Genomic DNA, 23,456 nt, shown 5'->3' on the forward strand with positions numbered 1-23,456 from the left:
ACTCCATATGTTGATCAGTAAGATAGTGTTAGGTGTCGGGATTCTCCCGTTCCGTGGGATGGATCCCAAGCATTATCTGGTCCTGCGGTCTCCCATTCAGGTCTAGCTGCTGGGATTGCTGCTCAGCACAGACGTCGGTCCCAGCGTCTTGCTCAGGTTCGTGGTGTACGTTTGGTTACTGCTGGCTCTCCAGCCAAGTCTATGGTAACCAGTGATATACAGGCGCTGCCTTGCGCTCTGGAGTCTAAGTCCAGAGATCACCTTACGGAGCATGTCCGTGATGTGGCGTCTTCCTATTTATGGATGGACGTTAGCTGCTCTGGTGATGTGGTAGCTCTGGATTGGCCCGCGGACGATACTTCGACTGACTGGGTGTGAGTGTGTGAAGCCTAGCGTATAAAAGGCTCTCAGCGGCGAAAGCGGGCACACTAGTGTCATTTATGTTTTCATGTGAGGGTGGATACTCTACCACTCTGTCTGCTTGTTTGCGTGTGTCTGCTTTTGTTCTGAGACTGTACACGTTAGCAGGCAGGTTGCACACTTATGCGGTTTCATACCCATGGCTCAACGCCAGATTCTCTAGTTTTCTACTTGCTTACGGTGCCAGTTAGGCACAGTTTCAGTTGTGTTAGGACTTGGGTAACTTGTCGCTTGGCTTAGCATCTGTTTTGTTCCTGTGTGCGGTTAGCACAGTTCAGTTACAGAGCAAGGTCAACCCTTATGCTATACTTTTCCATGAAGGCAACAGGGTATTGTACCTAGCGTCATATGAGTCCTTTCTATTGGCTCAGCATCTGCCTCATTCATGTGTGAGGTTAGCACAGTTTAGTGTCAGAGCTAGCTCAATCCATGTGCTATCACCCCTGTTACATTAACAGGGTAAAGTACTTAGCATACTTTGTGCAGTACTGCATTGTGAAGTAACAGAGATTGGTACTCAGTGTTACATTCACACTGGGTGGCGTGAACACAGCGTGTTTAGGGTAACAGTGATTATTTTGTTCCGTCATTGTTCACACTAGCAGCAGGTAACATCTCTGCAGGGTGGACCCCAGGTTGCAATTGCACTTTATTCTATTATTTTATGTAGTGCAATCTGCCAACCCTAACAGATAGTTTGTGTTTTTTTATTATTATGGTTTCACCTACCATTGTCACTGTTGTCATCTACAAGGATAACCTCTTTAAGTAGATGTGAAGGAGTGTGGTTGACCACACTGTGTACGGAGCGTAGGATTACAGACAAAGCTTCATTTACAAAAATAAAGACCACGGCAATCTGAGGCAGGTCATCTGGATAATTCATCTGTTTACACCTGTAAAAAAAGAGAAGGCCGCTCTGAGAACTGTACTATTTACACCCAATGCAAATGAATTTAGACAAATACTTCCATCAAGATATGAGGTGTACAAACAAAAGCTATAATTAAATGACTTTTCTGAGTGCAGGAAAATTCAAAAAATTCTTGTCTCATATTTATGCATTATCGCTAATCTAATTTCTTAGCCAATTCTCACTCGTGTTTCTACCAAAATAACTTTATGTCTTGCCTTCACATCTTTTTTTGAAGAATGTAGTCTTCTCTACCAACTCAACCTTGAAAAAGATTGACTTTTGAGCAACTAATCTATCTTTCTCTTGCTCCTTCACTTTTCCCCCTTTCTTCTAGGCTTCCACTATTTGCTGATTGCTATAACTAAAACTTCTCTTAATAACAATTACTTTCCAATTTGGTTGTTCCTTATACCCCAGCTCTGAAATCATCAACTGCCCTTCACTAAGGACATGACTTTCTTCTCTCCTCTTATCTGCTTTTCATGCTACAATACTTCTCACCACTGTGCATCTTTACTCCTGTGGCGCTCACTTCAACTTTATCTGCCCAACAAGCATGGAGCCATTAAGAACCCTTACTTCTTCACAGCTGTATAAAAATAGAATTATTCATATAAAGCACCGTTTGTGTCTGCCATGCAATTGTACATTTTAAGCATCTTTAGCAAAAACTGCTTATTTTAAATCAGTATTTGTAAGTCAAAACCAGAAAAGAATAAGAAAAAAGTATAATAGAAACATGTCACCACTTCTGTATTTATCACCCACTCCTGGTTTTGGCTTATAAATATTGATGTGAAATACTGACCAAATACTGAACGTGTGAACGTGGCCTTATACAGAGTCCCTGAGGCTCCATTCTATTGAGCTTTATGCACTCCATGTGATGTTATATATTATGTGGTTCATGCAGTGCAGTATTACAGAACTATTATCCTCCAGAAAATTATTTAAGGAACAAATAGGTCATCAATTTGTCGTTCATTGAAGCATGTTGCATCTTTTTGTGCATGTAAAAAAACCCTCTGTGTGCCTCCATATGTAACTGGAGGCACAATGAAGTCATGAAGTGTATGTGTAATTTTGTAATTATCATTGACAATGTTAATGTAATGTCTATGTTGCATAAAAAAAATCTTACAACCTTTACCTTTGATTTGCAACCTGTACCATTAACAATATGCTTGTCACGTCTCCGTCAGATTTGGGGCCTGCTGTTCCGGTCGCAGCCACTAGGAGGCGCCGGATCGCCACTTCGCCGTCAGACTCGGGGACGGCTGTTCCTGCCTCGGCCACTGGGAGGCGCCGTGGTTCTATAATGTCGCTGTCAGACTCAGGGCCTATGGTCCCAGCTTTAGCCACTAGGAGGCGCTGGTCAGTCACGTCACCGTCGGATTCAAGGCCTGCTGTTCCGGTCACGGCCACTAGGAGGCACCGGACCGCCACTTCACCGTCAGACTCGGGGACGGCTGTTCCTGCCTCAGCCACTGGGAGGCGCCGTGGTCCACCCGTGAGTTATGGTGACAGAGAAGTGGCTCCTGCGCAGGCATCTGGTGGGCGCAGGCTCCGCCCCTCTGTCAGTCATCAGGGGGTTACTGCATCACCGTCTCGCCTGGTCCTGGGGGCGGCCCTAATGACATCACCAGTCCAGGAACCTGTGAGGGATGACCTGATCCCTCAAATACCTTGGGACTGGTCTTGCAAGCCGCCGGTTATATTCTTGGTTCCCCTGTGTGTTACTTAGTGATTGACTTCTGTTTGACTCTGACCTCAGCCTGGATTTCTGACCCCTCTTTTGCCTGACGATTCTGTACTTCTGCTACTCTCCTGGTTTGTGACCATGGCCTGGATATTCTGACTCTGCTACTTCCTAACGATTCTGTACCTCTGCCGCCCTCCTGGTTTTTGACTCTGACCTTGGCCTGAATTTGACTCTGCTATTGCCTGCCGTTTTTTACTTCACTCTGACGACCGTCCTGCTCTGGCCACTGCTCATATTCAGACAGCTACCTCCTGGGCTCTGTTGTAAATCCAGATCCCTGTATATGGGTAAAGGGTAACAGTGTTTCTCGGGGTGTTGTCTGGCTGCAGCCCAGAACTGCAGACGGACGTTACATTATATCCGGCCATAAAATTAACTGCTTCTTGTGTATATACCCAACATATACAAAAGCAGTCTCCCTGAACTTTTTTTTTTTTTTCTTCTGACTGAGCTGATTTTTGGCCTGAACACCTGGTGCATTGCCCAGCCTGGAAGATCACTCTCATTTTCCTGGACAACTATGCGGCAGTCTGGAGTCTTCAGGGAGAGAGCAGCACCTCAGAGATACATGCTCCTGGCACGTCGACCTCTGGGCAACTACTCTGGCTATGGTTGCCCAGAGGTTCAGGTATTGCCCGCAGATGCCGCTAAAGTTTTATTACCCATTTCAGTTTCATGTGGTCAGAAAACACTGTGTTTAAACGCGTATGTGGATAGTGGCTCTAAAGGAAATTTTATGGATTCTTTGACTGCTAGGAATCTGGGTGTAACACTACTAAAACTTAACGCCCCTATTAAAATCACGGCTATTAATGGCACATCCATTATTCAGGAGGGGGTTAAGTTTGTTACTGCCAAGGTTGCTATGTCTGTGGGAGCCTTACACACTGAGCTTGTGTCATTTTTTGTGATGGACAATTTAACCTCTGCAGTTATTCTGGGTATGCCATGGTTACGCCAGCACAATCCTGTCATCGACTGGCACTTGGGTGACGTTGTACGCTGGAGCCCACAGTGTCAGAAAAATTGCATATCCTTGGCAGTAAACCAAGTTAAGGTTAAAACCCCCCCACATACCGTTTGCTTTCAGAGATTTTGAGGATGTCTTTTCTATTGTAGAATCTGAAAAGCTACCCCCTCACAGAGAGTATGATTGCCCTATTGATCTGATTCCGGATGCCCATCTCCCTAAGGGAAGAATATATAATCTCTCTGGCCCAGAGCGTCAGGCCATGAATGACTATATTGCAGATAGCCTAAGAAAAGGGTTTATCAGACCGTCCATTTCTCCAGTTGGGGCCGGGTTCTTCTTTGTGGAGAAGAAAGATGGTGGTCTCAGACCCTGCATTGATTATCGGGCGTTGAATGCAATCACTATAAAAAAACAGTATCCACTTCCACTCATCCCTGATCTTTTTAATCAGCTAACAGGAGGCCGTTGGTTTACTAAACTTGACCTCCGGGGGGCATATAATCTGGTCCGTATAAGAAAAGGAGATGAGTGGAAAACGGCCTTCAATACACCCCTTGGCCATTTTGAGTACCTGGTAATGCCGTTCGGACTCAGTAACGCACCTGCCGTATTCCAACACTTTGTTAATGATATTTTTAGAGACATTTGTGGGGTGTATGTCGTGGTGTATTTAGATGACATTCTGATTTACTCTGCTGACCCTGTGACACACTCTCAACACGTCTGTTCTGTGCTACAAAGACTACGTGAACACTCCTTGTTTGCTAAACTGGAGAAATGTGTCTTTTTTGCTGAGGAGGTACAGTTTTTAGGATACATGGTTTCAGGTAAAGGCTTCCGCATGGATCCTGCCAAGGTCCAGCCTATTAAGGCTTGGGTGCAACCCAAATCGCTGAAAGCGCTGCAGCGATTTTTGGGGTTCGCTAATTATTACCGCAAGTTTATTAGAGGTTTCTCAGAGATTGCCAAGCCACTCACGGATCTGACCCGGAAAGGGGCGGACGTGGCAAACTGGAATCCTGAGGCAATTCAGGCATTTCTTACGTTAAAAGAGTGCTTTGTGGCCAACCCAGTTTTGGTTCAGCCGGATCTGGACCGTCCATTTATTGTGGAGGTGGATGCCTCTGAAGTTGGAGTGGGAGCAGTGCTATCACAAGGCACTACATCCCTCACTCAGCTTCGTCCATGTGCATTTTGTTCCCCGCAAATTCTCTTCCACGGAGAAAAACTATGATATAGGGAATCGGGAACTATTGGCAATTAAATGGGCCTTCGAGGAATGGCGTCACTTCCTCGAGGGCGCCAAACACAAGATCACGGTAATTACCGATCATAAGAACCTGACATACCTAGAATCAGCAAAAAGGTTAAATCCTAGACAAGCAAGGTGGGCATTGTTTTTCTCTAGGTTTAATTTTATAATCACCTTCCGCCCTGGTACAAAAAATGTGAGGCCGATGCCCTCTCTTGCAGTCTCTGCCCCTCACAAGCTGAGGATTGTGAACCAGTTCCGATATTGGCCACTGGGATCGTTGTGTCCGCAGTGTCATTGGACCTTCTGGAGGAGATCCGTAAATCCCCAGAACAAGCCCCTGACACTACGCCACCCAACAAATTGTTCGTTCCGCCTGCGTTTCGCCTACAAGTGCTTAGAGAATCACATGACTCTGTCTTGGCAGGCCATCCCGGTCTCAATAATACCGCCAGATTGATAACTAGGAATTTTTGGTGGCCGACGGTGGTTAAGGACTGCAAAGAATATTTCTTAGCATGTGAGGTCTGTGCCCGCGCCAAGTCCTCCCATAATCGCCCTGCCGGCTGGCTCCTGTCCTTGCCCACCCCCGAGAGTCCATGGACCCACATCTCCATGGACTTCATTACGGACCTACCGTCCTCAGATGGAAAGACGTGTATCTGGGTGGTGGTGGACAGGTTCAGTAAACAATGTCATTTTGTCCCCCTGTCGGGGTTACCTAACTCGGAAACGTTGAGTAAACTGTTTATTGTACATGTGGTACGTTTACACGGTGCCCCGGTCAATATTGTGTCTGACAGGGGTACCCAATTCGTGTCAAAGTTCTGGAGGGCGTTCTGTAAACGCATTGGTATTGAGCTATCTTTTTCCTCGGCTTACCACCCTGAAACCAATGGTCAAACCGAACGTGTCAACCAGGCTCTGGAGCAATACCTTCGTTGCTACGTCTCAGAACACCAGTCCGATTGGGCAGAACATCTGCCACTAGCCGAGTTTGCGCTAAATAATCAGTATCAGGACTCCATTAAGTCTACCCCCTTTTTCTGCAACCACGGGCTGCATCCGCGCTTTGGCTCATTCTCGGCCAGAATGTCGGAGCTTCCTGGAGTAGAGAAAAATATACATCGTTTAAAAACCATTTGGTCTGAGGTAAACTCGAACTTGAAAGGGGCCCAGGTTAGACAGACCTCGGCAGCGAACAAACGGCGATCCAAAGGACCACACCTGGGAGTTGGAGACAAGGTTTGGCTCTCCACCAAAAACATCAAGCTTAAAGTACCGTCTGCCAAACTGGGTCCCAGATATATTGGTCCATACGAGATTATAGAGGTGATTAACCCGGTGGCCTTCTGTTTAAAACTCCCTCAGTCTTTCAAATTACCCAATGTCTTCCACAAGTCTCTCCTCAAGTTGTATCGCTCCCCAATTCACCCTGTCCCGTCCCCTCCTCCTCCCGTTTCGGTCGGAGGGTCCTTGGAGTATGAAGTCCAGGGTGTCCTTGACTCCCGCCTTGTAAGAGGGTCCGTACAGTATCTGGTACACTGGAAGGGCTACGGCCCGGAGGAGAGGTCCTGGGTCCCTGCGAGGGACATCCATGCAAAAGCACTAATTAGAAGGTTTCACCTCCTTCACCCTGACAAACCAGGTTTTGAGGGTCCGGAGGCCCCTCTTGGAAGGGGGGGAACTGTCACGTCTCCGTCAGATTTGGGGCCTGCTGTTCCGGTCGCAGCCACTAGGAGGCGCCGGATCGCCACTTCGCCGTCAGACTCGGGGACGGCTGTTCCTGCCTCGGCCACTGGGAGGCGCCGTGGTTCTATTATGTCTCTGTCAGACTCAGGGCCTATGGTCCCAGCTTTAGCCACTAGGAGGCGCCGGTCTGTCACGTCACCGTTGGATTCGAGGCCTGCTGTTCCGGTCACGGCCACTAGGAGGCGCTGGACCGCCACTTCACCGTCAGACTCGGGGATGGCTGTTCCTGCCTCGGCCACTGGGAGGTGCCGTGGTCCACCCGTGAGTTATGGTGACAGAGAAGTGGCTCCTGCGCAGGCATCTGGTGGGCGCAGGCTCCGCCCCTCTGTCAGTCATCAGGGGGTTACTGCATCACCGTCTCGCCTGGTCCTGGGGGTGGCCCTAATGACATCACCAGTCCAGGAACCTGTGAGGGATGACCTGATCCCTCAAATACCTTGGGACTGGTCTTGCAAGCCGCCGGATATATTCTTGGTTCCCCTGTGTGTTACTTAGTGATTGACTTCTGTTTGACTCTGACCTCAGCCTGGATTTCTGACCCCTCTTTTGCCTGACAATTCTGTACTTCTGCTACTCTCCTGGTTTGTGACCTTGGCCTGGATATTCTGACTCTGCTACTTCCTAACGATTCTGTACCTCTGCCGCCCTCCTGGTTTTTGACTCTGACCTTGGCCTGAATTTGACTCTGCTATTGCCTGCCATTTTTTACTTCACTCTGACGACCGTCCTGCTCTGGCCGCTGCTCATATTCAGACAGCTACCTCCTGGGCTCTGTTGTAAATCCAGATCCCTGTATAGGGGTAAAGGGTATCAGTGTTTCTCGGGGTGTTGTCTGGCTGCAGCCCAGAACTGCAGACGGACGTTACATTGCTACCTTGTAATGTCAACTAACATTATCTCTTGTTATTATGCTTGTTATTTGAAAACTTTACAAAAAAAGTAAAGAAAAAAGTATGTGTCTGCCGTAATATCATGACCAAGAGCTATTCTGTAAGTTTTTTTAAGTATTGTATTTGTATTTTTATGTAGTAGGAGCTGTTGCAGCATGAGAATATTGATGTCCTTTGTGTTGCATAAGACACACTTAGCATGCTCCGGTTACCTGATGCCATCTACATAGTAGCTGCTGTCTTAGGAATTTCTTGTTTTTTTCCATTGAATGAATGAGCCAATGCTGCAAGATTGAACTACTATTTTATGAAGAATGTGTTGGGGGGAAAACAGAAATGAAGAGGATGAAATGCTCTCTTAAGCTCTAAAAATGGCGTTTCAAAATATAAATTAATTTTCATCCTATATCCCTATCTATTTATTGCTATAATCTAAACAATTTTTTTAATATACTTTAATTAAAAATTCCCTATCCTTCACTAACTACACTATCTAACTACTTTTATTTTTATTCGCTACTTCCTTTTTGATGACGCTTCTTTTAAGAATCCCAGTACATGCTGGGATACTTAAAGGAAGCATCATCATGAGGCAGAGGCTGTTGTCACTGCCACATCCCCGACCCATTCCTGAAATGAAGCGTCATCAGAGGCCTTCATTTCAGTAGCTGGGCTAGTGCTGCTCTGTCACTGTGCAATGTGCACAATTACAGGATGCTCTCTCGCCGGCTCAGATCAATAGTAATGAGCTGGCAGTGGAGCGCACTGTTAGAGCATGCTAGAAGACAGATACCCAGCTTGCAGAGGCCAGCGTCACACCCACAAGTGACCTCGCTGGTCTCTGCCTTGTAGTTTGACAAAGCACATTGACAGTGCAGAATATGGGCGACTCGTTACGTTTGATCTGAGTCGGTGAGAGAGGGCACTGTCTTTGTGCACATCACACAGTGACAAAGCAGAGACTAGCTCAGACACTGAAACTGAATGACGCTTCATTTCAGGGAGGGACAAGAGCAGTGATAGGGACCACACCTCTGCTCCCTGATGATGCTTTGTTTGAGCATCCCAGCATGCATTAGACAAACCATCATCAAAAAAGGAAGTGGTTAAAAAAAAGAAAACCAGTTAGATAGTGTAGTTAGGGAAGGATAGGGAATTTTAATTAAAGTATATTAGAAAAGTTTAGATTATAAATAGGCATTTAGGATGAAAATTATTTGTATCTTGGACTACTCCTTTAAGCCGCTTTAACCAATTAATCAATAGGGGTGCCAAAAGTTGGTACCCCACTAATCAGATATGATGGCCCATCCTAGTGATAATACTGCTATTAGTGCTATACTGTGAACCTGTGGACCGGTAAAAAAAATCTTAAAATATTAAGCCTCTCCTAATGTGCTTTCTACAGTGGCATGACGGTAGAAAAAATAATAATGGAACAATAAAAATGCACACTATACGACCTGATGTAACCTGAAAACATAATTTTGCTTTGTTTATTAGCATACTTATTGCTCTTCATCATCGGATAGATAAGAAGTTCATGAACATTTGCCCCAATTCATTAATTTATTGCTTGGTATGTACAGTATATTTTGATATAACTGGGTAAACCTAAACAGTTTAATCTGAAACAGCAAGTATATAAGAATGGCAGTTACACCTCATAATAAGCATTTTCTCCTTTTTCACTTGAGAAAATGTCATTGTTTACCATCTCCATTAGCACAAAGACAGACACGAATGAGCATGCTATGGATCACTGCATCAACCATTTGTACAGACACGTTGCCAAACGTGTTCTCTTTAAAAATATTCTCAATGAACGAAGAAGAGATCCCTGATATTTTTCCGTTCCTATGAAGGATATGCAGTCATTTTTAAGGTTAGTACAGGCAGCACACAGCAAGAAACTGATCATTTGATCTAAACTTTCAGCCATGTGATTTTAGTTGTTTTATGATAGAAAAATGGAATAAAATGTGAAACTTGACTTGAATAAAATACTGTATATACTCGTGTTTTGTGCTGAAAACGTCCCCCTCAGCTTATACACGAGTTATTGTCCCAGAAAGCCGGCACAGGAGGGGGAAGGGGTGGGGGTGGAGGAGCAGCAGGAGCCTGTGGCTGTCAAATCATAGTCACGCCCTCCTGGCACGGTCTCTACATGTCCTCCCTGCAGCTCTGTTGTCCCGGCACCAGCAGTTTCTTCCTGTGTTCAGCGGTCACGTGGTACTAATTAATATGTACGCTTCACCACTCCCATCGGCGTGGAGCACATATTCATTACTTTAATGAGCAGTACCGTGACCGCTTTGCATAGGAAGAAGCAGTCGGCCCCGGGACAATGGAGAAGCAGGCAAGTGCAGAGACTGCGCGGCAGGAGGGGGTGAGTATGACGGGGAAGATGGGGGGAGCCAAGCCGTGCCAAGCCCTGAATACAAAGAGGAGGACACCGAGCCATGTATACAAGGGAGAGGGCAGGGAGGACGCTGAGCCATGTATACAAGGGGGAGGACGGCGAGGACGCTGAGCTATGTACACAAGGGGGATGACAGGGATGACACCGAGCCATGTATACAAGGGGAAGGATGGGGAAAGGACAAGGAGGATGCCAAGCTCTGTCCTGGGCCCTGTATTGTTCAACATCTTTATCATCGATTTAGATGAAGGAATTGAGGGTAAACGGATTAAATTTGCTGATGACACAAAGCTGGGAGGGATAGCTAATATTAGAGAAGAGAGAGGATTCAAAAAGATATAAATAAACTGGAGCAGTGGGCAGCAACTAACAGAATGTTTTTTTAACAGGGAAAAATGCAAAGTACTACATCTGGGAAATAAAAATGAAAAAAGCATATACAGAATGGGAGGAATAGGGCTAAGCAGCAGCACATGTGAAAAAGGACTGGGGTATACAAATATATCACAGACTGAATATGAGTCAACAGTGTGATGCAGCAGCAAAAAAGGCAAATGCAATTCTAAGATGTATTAACAGAAGCATAAAGTCTAGATCACGTGAAGTCATTATTGCCCTCTACTCCTCTTTGGTCAGACCTCATCTGGAATATTGTGTCCAGTTTTGGGCGCCACATTTTAAAAAAGACATCAACAAACTGGAACAAGTTCAGAAAAGAGCGACCAGAATGGTGACCGGTCTGCAAACCCTGTCTTATGAGGAAAGGTTGCAGGATTTGGGAATAACATGCAAAAGAGAAGACTGAGAGGAGACTTAATAGCTGTCTACAAATATCTCAAGGGCTGTCACACTGTAGAAGGATCATCTTTATTCTCATTTGCACAAGGAAAGACTTGAGGCAATGGGATGAAACTGAATGGGAGGAGACACAGATTAGATATTAGAAAAAACTTTTTGACAGTTAGAGTGATCAATGAGTGGAACAGGCTACCACGAGAGGTGGTGAGTTCTCCTTCAATAGAAGTCTTCAAACAGAGGCTGGACAGACATCTGTCTGGAATGATTTAGCGAATCCTGCTTTGAGCAGAAGGTTGGACTAGATGGCCCAGGAGGTCCCTTCCAACTCTACGATTCTATGATTCCATGTATACAAGGGGGAGGACAGGGTAGGATGCTGAGCCATGTATACAAGGGGGAGGACAGGGAGGATGCCGAACCATGTATACAAGAGGGAGAATGGGGGGAGGATACGGAGGACACCCAGCCATAGATACAAGGGGGAGGACACTGATCCATGTATACAAGGGGGAGGACGGGGAGCCATGCATACAACAGGGGGATCCACCATACCAGGACAGGGATGAGGGGACAATGCATACCCAGCTTATACTCGAGTCAATAAGCTAACCCAGTTTTCCATGGCAAAATTAGGTGCCTCGGCGTATACTAGAGTATATACGGTAAATGAAAATATGATTTTGATTCTGGGTCTGAATAGATAATCTAACATATTGCAAGTTCCAGGTGAGAACAATAAGAAAGTCTCATTTTTTTTAACTTATTTTTCTGTACCTGACTTTCAGGTCTCATGAGGGATAGAGAAAAGATGGCACTTTAAAACTGTCAGCCTTGGTTAAGGATCTCGGTAACTCACATGTGGCCTTTCATGTCTCTCAATTTTTCCTTGTAATTCTTAACTGGTGAAAACCTTTTCTGTTGTGATCAGTCACACGAACTGCTCAGAGATTTTGGAGTTTTCTTGCTACAGTGCAATTTTTCCTTTTACACCTATAACTGGTGCTTTTGGACCTTAGCATTTGAGGTTATTGTTCTATAATGACAATTATTGAAGTATATCAAAACATTTGGATCTTTTGAAGAATTAGCAACTTGATTCCTATGATTAGATCATTTATTGTGTTTGATCAAATTGAGCTCAATACAGAATTATTTTGACTAATATGATTTATAGGTTTCTAAAAAAGTCAGTTTTATTCAGCACTGTATACAAAATTACATAAGCAGTTTATAAGCTTGATCAACCTTACAAAGTTTCCTAGAAGACAAAGTTGCTCATTTTCTCAATATCTTTCTACTTAAAGGGATCAAATTATGTGTTTTATCTTCTAACTATTAAATAAAATTCTGTTCACATTTCCCTAAATAGTTAAATGGTCTGAGTAGAATGTATTTATTATAGAAGGGTAGATAATGTTTCCATTTTAGTACCTCAAGCCAAGTTTCTTAGGTGCTCTGTACACTATAGGTCCATATCACCAAGGAAATAAAGCAATATCTGCATGGTGCTGTACAAAACAATTTGCCAAATCTTCTTCCCTTACATTATTTTTGGCTCTACAGATATTGGTACACCAACTTTCGCAATCCAGAACCAATAATGCCAAAAAGAAGCATGATAGGAACATATACATAAAGCTTCTTTGCAAGGAGCTAAAACATCTTTATTATGCATTATTAAAAAGAAACGTAAGACCAATATCACAACAAATGAGAAGAAATGGGGGATCCAGATGCAGAAAAGAAAGGTGGGTACACCTGTGTAAAAATTCATGTGTAGTACACTGTATAATCCATATGAGGTCAATTAAGTACAATAACACATCACATCATGGAATAAAGACATAGTGTCAGATAATTATCAGATGATCCTTCATCACATTACATGATAAAAGGAACAAATCACAATGATATCAAAATAGTACTAGATGGTGTGAAAATAAACCACACCAGCATCCAGCATCATACAAAAATGTGAACAATGTATAGAAACAAAACATACAACATATGGAGCCATAAATAAGTGTAATTCTACCTGTATTGTAAAAGACCAGGGACCCACCACACTCAACGTGCATTTTACAATGAAATGCTACGTCCAGATGTCTTACAGCTATTAGAAAACACTACACTTCACAATCTTCATACTTTACCCCTAGCCTTTATACTCCGATATGGTGGGTGATTACTAGTCTGAGTGGCAAATGTCTTCCTAGTGTTTCAAATGTGTAAAATAACTCAATTTAGAAATAAACTGCCTGGTTTAGTTAATTATGTGTTTTTAACATATGGCAGTTGCCTAATCCTTAAGGAGGTTTTACACATAGCGATATTGTAAAGCATCACCGATTTGGTGATGCAGCAGCGATATCGCTATGTGTGATACTTACCTCCGACCGGCTCCCCCGCTGTCTGTCGCTGATCGCGCGAGATCGCGCAGCTCCATTTCTCATCGGGCGCTTCCTGCTGGTGCCAATGGGAGGACGTCAGGATCGCCTCGTCTGAAAGGTAAGTAATGACCGCTGTATCGCTGCTGCATCGCTGTGAGATCTGCCTGTGTGGCAGCTCACTAGCGACCATTTAGTGATGCACCAGCGATCCTGACCGGGTAATATCGTTGTCGGGATCGCTGGTGCATCGCTAAATGTAAAGGGGCCTTTAGTGTCTAGGGACTTAATGTGAGTAGAATGTCTGGAAGATTGGGTGAGCAGTAGTGCCTGTTGGCTTTACGCTAGGGTTCTGTAAAAGGAATAAACTGCAGGTGGACAAACTCACCTCATTTTTAAATGACAGTTTTATGTGTGAATATGTGTCTTAATCTTGATAAGTTGAGATGTCTTGTATTTGTAATGTAGGTTTATGCTATGCTACACAAGAGGTCTAGGTACACCTTGGCATGTAGAGTAGGAGATTGTGACCTGTCACCATGCCTGTGTTAGATGAATAACTAGATGTTTTTCTACAGTCAGTCAGACTTGGGCCATTGTTAGTAACTTGAGTATGTAGGTCGTGATTAAAGGAGCTGTCCAAAACAAACAGTGAATTTCATTCTTAATGACTAAATACCCAGCATGCACTTTAGATTCTCTAATGAGTCATCAGGTGCCTGGCTCAGTGGTCACTGTCCCAGCTGCTGTAGCAACCCTGAACTGAGATTACATCACTGATGTCCGTTTCATTGACTGGGCTAGTCTCCGCTCTACTGCGCATGACCAGATTGTCAATTCCAACACATGCTCATACACACTGTCTGCTCACTGCACTCTATTACTTTCAATGCACACTAACATTGTGTTCCATCACCAGGTCTCAAGAGAGGTGATGAGCTGACAAGAGAACAAGGAGAGAACAGACCATATAGGGACAGCAGAGACCAGCTCAGCCCCTGAAATGGACATCAGTGCCCTGAAATGAGATGTAATCAGTTATGTCTGCTTCGAGCTGAGGTAGCTCGAAACATTATTAGAAGTTAAAAAAACACAGACAAGAAATTAGAGTACTGAGGGAAGGAAGGATAGGGAATTTTTAGTTAAAGTAAATTAGAAAAGTGGTTAGATATTGCAATTATATAGTTACAACATTTAATATAAAATTCACTGTTAGTTTTGGACAACCCCTTTAAAGTCCGCCCATAAAAGGTGGCTTGCTTGACATCTGTGATAGTTGTCTGATGTCCCTGTGTCGTGATAATTACATGGTGAAGTCTGTGATTTAAGACCACTGTTAATTTCCAATAAGTACATTGCATTACACCATGATAAAAGCATTAATCATTCCTTAAAGATTTCTGTTATTGAAAATCTGACACAAAAGTGAAGACAAACGACCATTTAATTAGTGTTAGTGTGGTTGGGATACATGTTAGATTTTCTATAGCAAACATCTAAGCAGTGCCATAAGGGTTTGAGCCCTTTATACTGCCCTTTCAGTGGGGTTTTGGAGATAAAAGTCTTCTTCACCAATGTCTCATCTGCTTTGTCACATAAGAAGATTTTATTGACTAGCTTTTTCCTTTAAAATACCTTTAGTAACAGATTGTTCTGTCTGCTGGATAAAAATGAACAGAAGATGAAAAGTAGACGTAATATGGAAGCTGACCAGTGCAAAGAAAATTGGTGCGACAAAGGAAAATCGTTGTAGTTGAATGTATAACAAATGTTCGCTTTTTCTTCTATCACATCATTTACACAATGTATCGGCCTAGACATTGGTCTTCATTGCAGCTGACTTATCGCTCTGCTGCAGTTCATTCAGTATAATCTACAAAGCGGTTAACAAGAAACAGCATGTCCATTTCCTGTTGTTCTGTCTGACCCAAACTCCAAGACTTCATATAATCAATCTTGCAGTTGTGTCCCTCTTCAGCTATTTCATCATGGGTGCTGAAAGCTATTATTATTCTACATATAATGGCTCATTGAAATGAGAAAACCCAGGCACTTCTCACCCATGCTGACCTTCTCTTCCAGAGACCAGCAGCATTCGTAATAGATTACTCGCCGTTACCGTGGCTACCCTTGGCCTCCATTTCAGAAATGTGTTTGATGTAAAATTTCAGGTGCACAAACTGTGCAGTTACAACGCTGTTAACAGCTGACACTTGTTGGATACATGTGAAATATGAATTAGGCGACGCCTGGATGCACATGACTAATTCTAGTGAGCAGACAATATATTGCAACTGATTGATTATGTGAAAGTTTCATCCAGGATTTAGAAACTCCTCTAAAGCTTATTTTAGGAATTTAGACATTATGGGTGATCTTGATTTTAGCTGGATTTTGTATTTTTATGGAAGCAAATCTAAGACTTATGAAAATTTCTATAAACGTAAATATGACCACTGAAAATTGTGCTTGTGAAAACCTAAAAGGGTTACACAGGATTATATTATTTTTTTTTACTATTATCATGCTTTGCTTATATAGAACATCGCTTTGCAGACATTATCACTATCTCCAATGGGGCTCACAATCTAAGCTCCCTATCAGTATGTTTTTAGAGTGAGTTAGGAAATTGGAGAACCCATAGGAAACCCACGAAAACACAGAGAGAACATACAAATTTTTTCCAGATGTTGTCCCTGGTGAGATATGAACTCAGGACCCCAACACTGCAAAGCAAATGAGCCATTGTGCTGACCAACTATGGGCCTAGGAACTAATAGGCAGGTAGATCTCTGCCAGCCGCTCTTGCCGCTGATTTTACGGCTTCCGTGGACATCACTTCAACATATCAGCGTCTTATCATTTGCTCTGCTCTGTTGACGGGGCATGAATGCCGATTTCATGCTGACTGACAGCCGGCTCCCTGTTGCATAACTGCGGAAAGCTGGCTATGAATCAGCATGATGCTGGCAGTCAAGCCCTGTCAACAGAGAAACGCGGAAGAGGAAGAACTGTTATGTTGATGTGGCTGAATAGCCAGCAGGAGTCGCCAGTGACCATTCTGAGCCGATGCCAGATAGAGTAGGCTAATTGAAGTTTTGGTTAAATATATACCTGTTTTCCACTACTAATCTACTATCACATTGGATCCTCCAGTCAAAGTCGCTGCAGCAGCTGGAATTCCCAATAGCCATGCCAGTTTAATGTTATGTTTCGCACAACCACCCCAGTTGAGCATAATTGCTTTTTTGACCAATAGAGTGCAAAAAAAATGTTTTATCCCGATATCTTGTCCCCTAGCTACCTGTTAGTTTTTTGACTCATGGTAAAAAAAATAATATTGTCCTGGATCACCCTTTTACCTGCATCATGTTATTAATTAGTAGGTTCATTCCTCTAAGTCCATAAAATATATTTAATATGTATTTTTAAAACTGTTATTTCATTTTAAAAAAACTTCTTGCTGCGAACTTATATTAAGGATAGACTTGCACCTACATGTATTATTTGTATAGATGGTCCAACAAGTATCAGTAGACTAATGCAATCTCCAGAAAGAGATAGAGAACAAAATTTTATGAGTATAACAAAATAATGGAATTGTGATCTGTCAGTAAGTCTTCGAGTCTACCTCTTCTCACCCTGTCCTAGTTTACAAAACAAATCAGAAAAGTGAGCAACTAAGAAGAGGTATTGTCAGCCCCATGTGTGCGCTCTAGTGACCCGAGTAAAGAGAGGAATAGTTCATAGGAAGCTGCAATATTGTCTGGTAAAGCAAAAAACATCTTCTGTAAGGCTGGTTTCACATTTGCGTTTTTTTGCGCTGGAAAAAAACGCATACCTGCGCATGCGTTTTTTCCCCTATATTTAACATGGGTGCGCATACCTGCACACTGGTAAGCGCACGTATGCGATTTTCATGCGCTGCGTTTTTTTGGGGTGTGCGTTTGTATTTTCCAGACGCAGCATGTTGCATTTTTTGGCCCTGCAAAAAAGCGCATGCGCACATATGCGCACGTTTTGCGCTAACAATTGCCATTATAGCCTATGGATGCGCATACGTGCGCACTGGCATGCTCATGTATGCGTTTTTTTGCACATGCGTTTTTTTTTGTTAACCATGGAATTTAGGGGTTTGGGTTAGAGTTAGGGTTAGTTAAGGGGGTTTAGGGTTAGGGTTAGGGTCAGGGTCAGGGTTAGGGTTGGGGTTAGGGTCAGGGTTAGGGTTAAGTATGGTTTGGTTAAGGGTTAGGGTCAGGGTCAGGGTTAGGGTTAGGGTTAGGGTCAGGGTTAGGGTTAGGGTTAGGGTCAGGGTCAGGGTTAGGGTTGGGGTTAGGGTCAGGGTTAGGGTTAAGTATGGTTTGGTTAAGGGTTAGGGTCAGGGTCAGGGTTAGGGTTAGGGTTAGGGTTAGGGTTAGTGTTAGGGTCAGGGTTAGGGTTAGGGTTAGGGTTAGGGTTAGGGTCAGGGTCAGGGTTAGGGTTGGGGTTAGGGTCAGGGTTAGGGTTAAGTATGGTTTGGTTAAGGGTTAGGGTCAGGGTCAGGGTTAGGGTTAGGGTTAGGGTTAGGGTCAGGGTTAGGGTTAGGGTTAGGGTCAGGGTTAGGGTTAGGGTTAGGGTTAGTTAGGGTTTAGGGTTTGGGTTAGGGTTAAGTATGGTTTGGTTAAGGGTTAGGGTCAGGGTTAGGGTTAGGGTTAGGGTTAGGGTTAGGGTCAGGGTTAGGGTTAGTAAAGTCATGGTTTGGGTTAGTGTGAGGGGCCACCTAATGTTGGAAAAAACGCAAACGCGGTAAAAACGCACTAAAAACGCATACAAACGCATAAAAACGCTGCGTTTTTTTCATGCATGCTCATAAAAATGCTTGAAAAAAACGCAGCAGTTGTATGCTTTTGTATGCGTTTTTCAATGCGTTTTTTTGCGGGAAAAACGTGCTGCAAAAAAAAGCAAGTGTGAAACTAGCCTAAGTGTGCAAAAACTACTCATGGAAGACAGCTGCAATATTTTGTTCTACAGCAAAAAAAACCCACACATTTCTGTATCAATACAGTAATTTCCTCTCTTTAATGCTACTTATAATTATAAATCCTCAAGCAAGATTTATATTAAAATATTTATATAATTATGACTGTGATTTTATAATTTAATGACGTTTCCTTTTAGCTGTTGCAATTTCAATGTTAAAGGGAATCTGTCACCCCATTTTCAGCCTATCAGCTGCCGGCACCGCCATCAGGGGCTTATCTACAGCATTCTGTAATGCTGTAGATAAGCCCCCGATGTAACCTGAAAGATAAGATAGATTATGTTCACCGGGGGGGCGGAGTCGGGTGCGGTGGGTGTCGCGGTCCGGACCGGCACCTCCCATCTTCTAGAGATGCCGTCCTCCTTCTTACTTCTCCCTCGGCTCTTGTGCAGGCGTACTTTCTCTGCCCTGTTGAGGGCAAAGTAAAGTACTGCAGTGCGGAGGCACCAGGAAAGGTCAGAGAGGTCCGGCGCCTGCGCACTGAAGTACTTTACTCTGCCCTCAATAGGGCAGAAAAAGTATGCCTGTGAAGGAGCCAAGGGAGAAGTAAAAAGGAGGACGTCATCGGTAGAAGATGGGACACGCCGGACCGGACGGCGACACCCATCGGACCGGACCGGACGCCCGGGTGAGTATAATCTAACTCTTTTTTCTTATCTTTCAGGTTACATCGGGGGCTTATCTACAGCATTACAGAATGCTGTAGCTAAGCCCCTGATGACAGTGGCCGCAGCTTATAGGCTGAAAATGGGGTGACAGATTCCCTTTAAGAAATGTTTACTATATACATATATATTTATATACAGTTGAAACCAGTAGTTTACATACACTATATAACATGACACACGTGCAAGTTTTTCTCAATATCTGACATGAAATCAGAATAAACATTTCCCATTTTAGGGCAAATAGGATTACCATAATTATTAATATTTGCCAAATGCCAAAATAATAAGAGAGAAAGGATGTTTTAAGGCATTTTTATTACATCAAAGTTTACATAAACTAAGATTACTATGCCTTTAAACAATTCTGGACTGCCCATATGATGATGCCATGTGTTTGGAAGCTTTTTTTTTAGCAATATCTGAATTAGTTAATGACACACCAGTGGATATATTTTAATGCACACCTGAAACACACTGCTTCTTTGTGTAGCATCATGGTATATTCTCAATAAATCAACCAAGATATCAGGAAGAGAATTGTGGACATGCACAAGTCTGGCTCATCCTTGGGTACAATTTCAAGATACCTGAAGGTGCCTCGTTCATCTGTGAAAACAATTATATGCAAGTACAAACAAGATGGGAATGTGTCCGAGACACCGCACTGGACTTGCTCACTGAGCCAGTGCGCGTGTCCTGAGTAAAGCGAACTGTGCTCAAAGCTACCCGTGGAGCAGGCAGCAACCGAATAGATGCGTACTTCAGAGCCGCAGGAGCTGAAGCACGTGACTGCTAGAGGCGTGGCCTAAACTCCACAGAGCTAGGAGCTGCAAGACAATTCCTAGCAGAGTAACTGCGAGACAACGTTACCCAGGGGCATAGACAGTGAGACTAGTTAGGACGTAGCCAATGAGTCACACACAGAGATAGCTGCAAGGTACCAGAGGGGCGAGCAGAGAGTAGTCAGGTCACAGGCAATGAGTCATACACAGATAATAACGCAGTACAAAATCAACAGGCAAACTCACAACGGGAAACAGAATCGGGTCAGAACCATATAAACAAGCTATAGCAACACACAGGCACACGGGGGTTAGCACACTAGGCCAAAGGCAAAAGTATAACTGGCAGGGATTGAAGCTACCCAGGGGTTTATGAAGCTCTCCCAGAACCAGAAAGAGGCCACAATCATTAACCCCAAGTGTGCAGGTCAAAACCTGCACAGAGCTCCAGACATTAACCCCCCCGGTGTGCAGCTCAAAAAACCTGCACTGGGATCATGACAGTACCCCCCTTTCAACGGGGGGCCTCTGGACCCCCAGGCTTCCCCGGGTACTTGGCATGAAACGCCTGAACCAGGCGATCTGCATGTACCGAGCGAGCAGGGACCCATGAGCGCTCTTCTGGTCCATATCCCTTCCAATGGACCAGGTACTGCAAAGAGCGGCGCACCCGCCGAGAGTCCACAATATGTCCGGCCTCATACTCCAATTGACCCTCCACCAGCACTGGAGGAACAACAGTCTCAGAGTTCTCTTTGACAGATCCTGCTGGTTTCAACAGAGACTTATGGAACACATTAGATATTTTTAAGGAGGCGGGGAGACACAACCTATATGCCACTGGGTTGACTATCTCCATAATCTCGTACGGACCAATGAACTTTGGTCCCAACTTAACTGATGGTACCTTTAAGTTGATGTTACGCGTGGAGAGCCAAACCTTCTCTCCTACCTGAAACATGTCTCCCGAGGCTCTCTTTTTGTCCGCAAAATATTTGTATCTCCCCTGGGCCCGAGAGATATTACGCCGGACTTCAGCCCAGAGGTTTTTTAACCGTTGAACGGACCCCTCTGCTCCTGGACAACCGGAATCCACCCGAGAAAACTCCGCAAAATGCGGATTAAAGCCATAGTTAATCAGGAATGGGGACATGTTGGTGGACTGACTCACCCGGTTGTTAAAAGCGAATTCAGCCAACGGTAACGCATCACACCAATCCTCCTGTCTGGCGGAGGTCAGACACCTGAGAATTTGTTCCAGGGATTGATTGGTGCGTTCTGTCTGACCATTGCTCTCCGGGTGATATGCCGACGAGAAGGAGAGTGAGATGCCCAATTTCATACAGAACGCCCTCCAAAATTTGGCCACAAACTGCACACCTCTGTCAGACACAACATTCAGGGGTACCCCATGCAATCGGACCACATGCTGCACAAACAACCTTGACAATGTTTCTGCTGAAGGTAATGCTGCCAAGGGAATGAAATGGGCCTGTTTAGAAAACCTATCCACCACCACCCAGATCACGGTATTGCCCCTGGAAGGTGGAAGGCCGGTAATAAAATCCATGGAAAGATGAGTCCAATCCATGGAAAGATGAGTCCATGGCCTATCAGGAACCGGTAAAGGTATGAGTTCCCCAGCCGGTCGGTTATGCGAGCTTTTGGAACGGGCACACGTGCCACAAGCAGACACAAATTCCTTGACATCGGACCTTAATGAAGGCCACCAAAAACCCCTGGCTACTGCCTCTCTAGTGGCCGTGATACCTGGATGAGCACTCAGCCTAGAATCATGAAACTCCTGCAGAAGTCTAGGCCGCAATGCATCTGGAACAAACAATTTATCGCTTGGCCTGGTTGCCAGAGCTAGGGCCTGAGCCCTTAGGATTTCTTGTTCCAACTCAGTTGAGACCCCCGCCACTACCACCCCTGGTAGCGGCTCAGGGGGAGACACTGGATCAAAACTTCTGGACAGGGTATCCGCTTTAACATTTTTGGACCCCGGTCGAAAAGTAATTGAGAACTGAAATCGTGAAAAAAAAAGTGACCAACGGGCCTGTCTAGGAGTAAGCCTCTTAGCAGATTCAAGGTATGCCAAATTTTTGTGATCCGTGACAACCGTGATAGGGTGAGCCGCCCCTTCCAAAAAGTACCTCCAATCCTCAAACGCCAGCTTGACCGCAAGAAGTTCTCTATTGCCTACATCATAGTTTTTCTCAGCTGAAGAGAACTTCTTGGAGAAGAAGGCACAGGGTTTGAGATTGGTAAGGGTGGCCGGACCCTGGGATAGCACAGCCTCCACCCCCACTTCAGAAGCATCCACCTCCACAATGAATGGTTTGGACGGGTCAGGTTGCACCAACACCGGGGCAGACATAAAACATTTCTTAATCGCTGAGAAGGATTCCTTAGCGAGGACAGACCAATTTTTTACATCATCTCCCTTCTGGGTAAGATCCGTGAGTGGTTTAACCACTTGTGAGAAATCTTTAATGAATCTCCGGTAATAATTCGCAAATCCTAAGAAGCGCTGGAGCCCCTTAAGATCTCGAGGCTGAACCCTGTCAGCGATCGCCAGCACCTTCTTAGGATCGATACGAAACCCCTCACAGGACACAATCAACCCCAAAAAAGACAGCTCCTGTACAAAAAACGAACACTTTTCCAATTTGGCGAACAATTGGTTCTCCCTGAGTCTCTGGAGAACTGTCTTTAGATGTTGCAAGTGAGATTGACTGTCCGGGGAATACACCAAAATATCATCCAAATAAATAATAACAAAATGGCCTATCAGATCAGAAAACACAACATTGATGAAATTTTGGAAAATAGCAGGTGCATTAGTTAACCCAAATGGCATTACCAGGTTCTCAAAGAGTCCTTCTGATGTGAGGAATGCCGTTTTCCACTCGTCCCCTTCCCGAACCCTTATCAGATTGTAGGCCCCCCGCAGATCTAACTTGGAGAACCATTGGGCCCCAGCTAACTGGTTACATAAGTCTGGGATGAGGGGAAGCGGGTAAGAGTTCCTAACTGTTATCTTGTTCAGTTCCCGAAAGTCGAGGCACGGCCGCAAACCACCATCTTTTTTCTTCACAAAGAAGAACCCTGCTGCCACAGGTGACACAGAAGGCCTGATATGCCCTTTGCGGAGACTCTCAGCTATGTACTCCTTCATGGCTTGGCGCTCAGGCCCAGACAAATTGAACAATCGAGCCTTAGGTAACTTGGCTCCAGGTACTAAATCAATGGCACAATCATAGGGTCTATGTGGTGGCAGCGCCTCAGCCTCACTTTCGGAAAAAACGTCTTCGAAATCTTTCAGGTACTCCGGAATACCTTCCAGATCGACAGATGACACAGACACAGATTTAACAGCGTTAACAAGATGTCCCCGGTTACCACATTTAT

General features: G+C 44.4%; 1 protein-coding gene across 4 annotated transcripts in view; it reads right to left on the reverse strand.

Annotated features, from left to right (window-relative positions):
• The window catches only part of GALNT9 (polypeptide N-acetylgalactosaminyltransferase 9), a 715,214-nt gene that overhangs the window by 448,537 nt on the left and 243,221 nt on the right, over positions 1-23,456 (reverse strand). For all 4 annotated transcript variants that reach the window (XR_012226577.1, XM_073559010.1, XM_073559011.1 and 1 more), the window contains exon 3: positions 1,150-1,316. Coding sequence is in view for 3 of the 4 variants with exons in the window: in XM_073559010.1 (XP_073415111.1) it covers positions 1,150-1,316 (167 nt within the window). In the remaining variant the exon portion in view is untranslated. The remainder of the gene's footprint in view (positions 1-1,149; positions 1,317-23,456) is intronic.

This window comes from Dendrobates tinctorius, unplaced genomic scaffold, assembly GCF_039654945.1.
Source record: "Dendrobates tinctorius isolate UK_male_01 unplaced genomic scaffold, ASM3965494v1 ptg000265l, whole genome shotgun sequence".
NCBI classification, from domain to species: domain Eukaryota; kingdom Metazoa; phylum Chordata; class Amphibia; order Anura; family Dendrobatidae; genus Dendrobates; species Dendrobates tinctorius.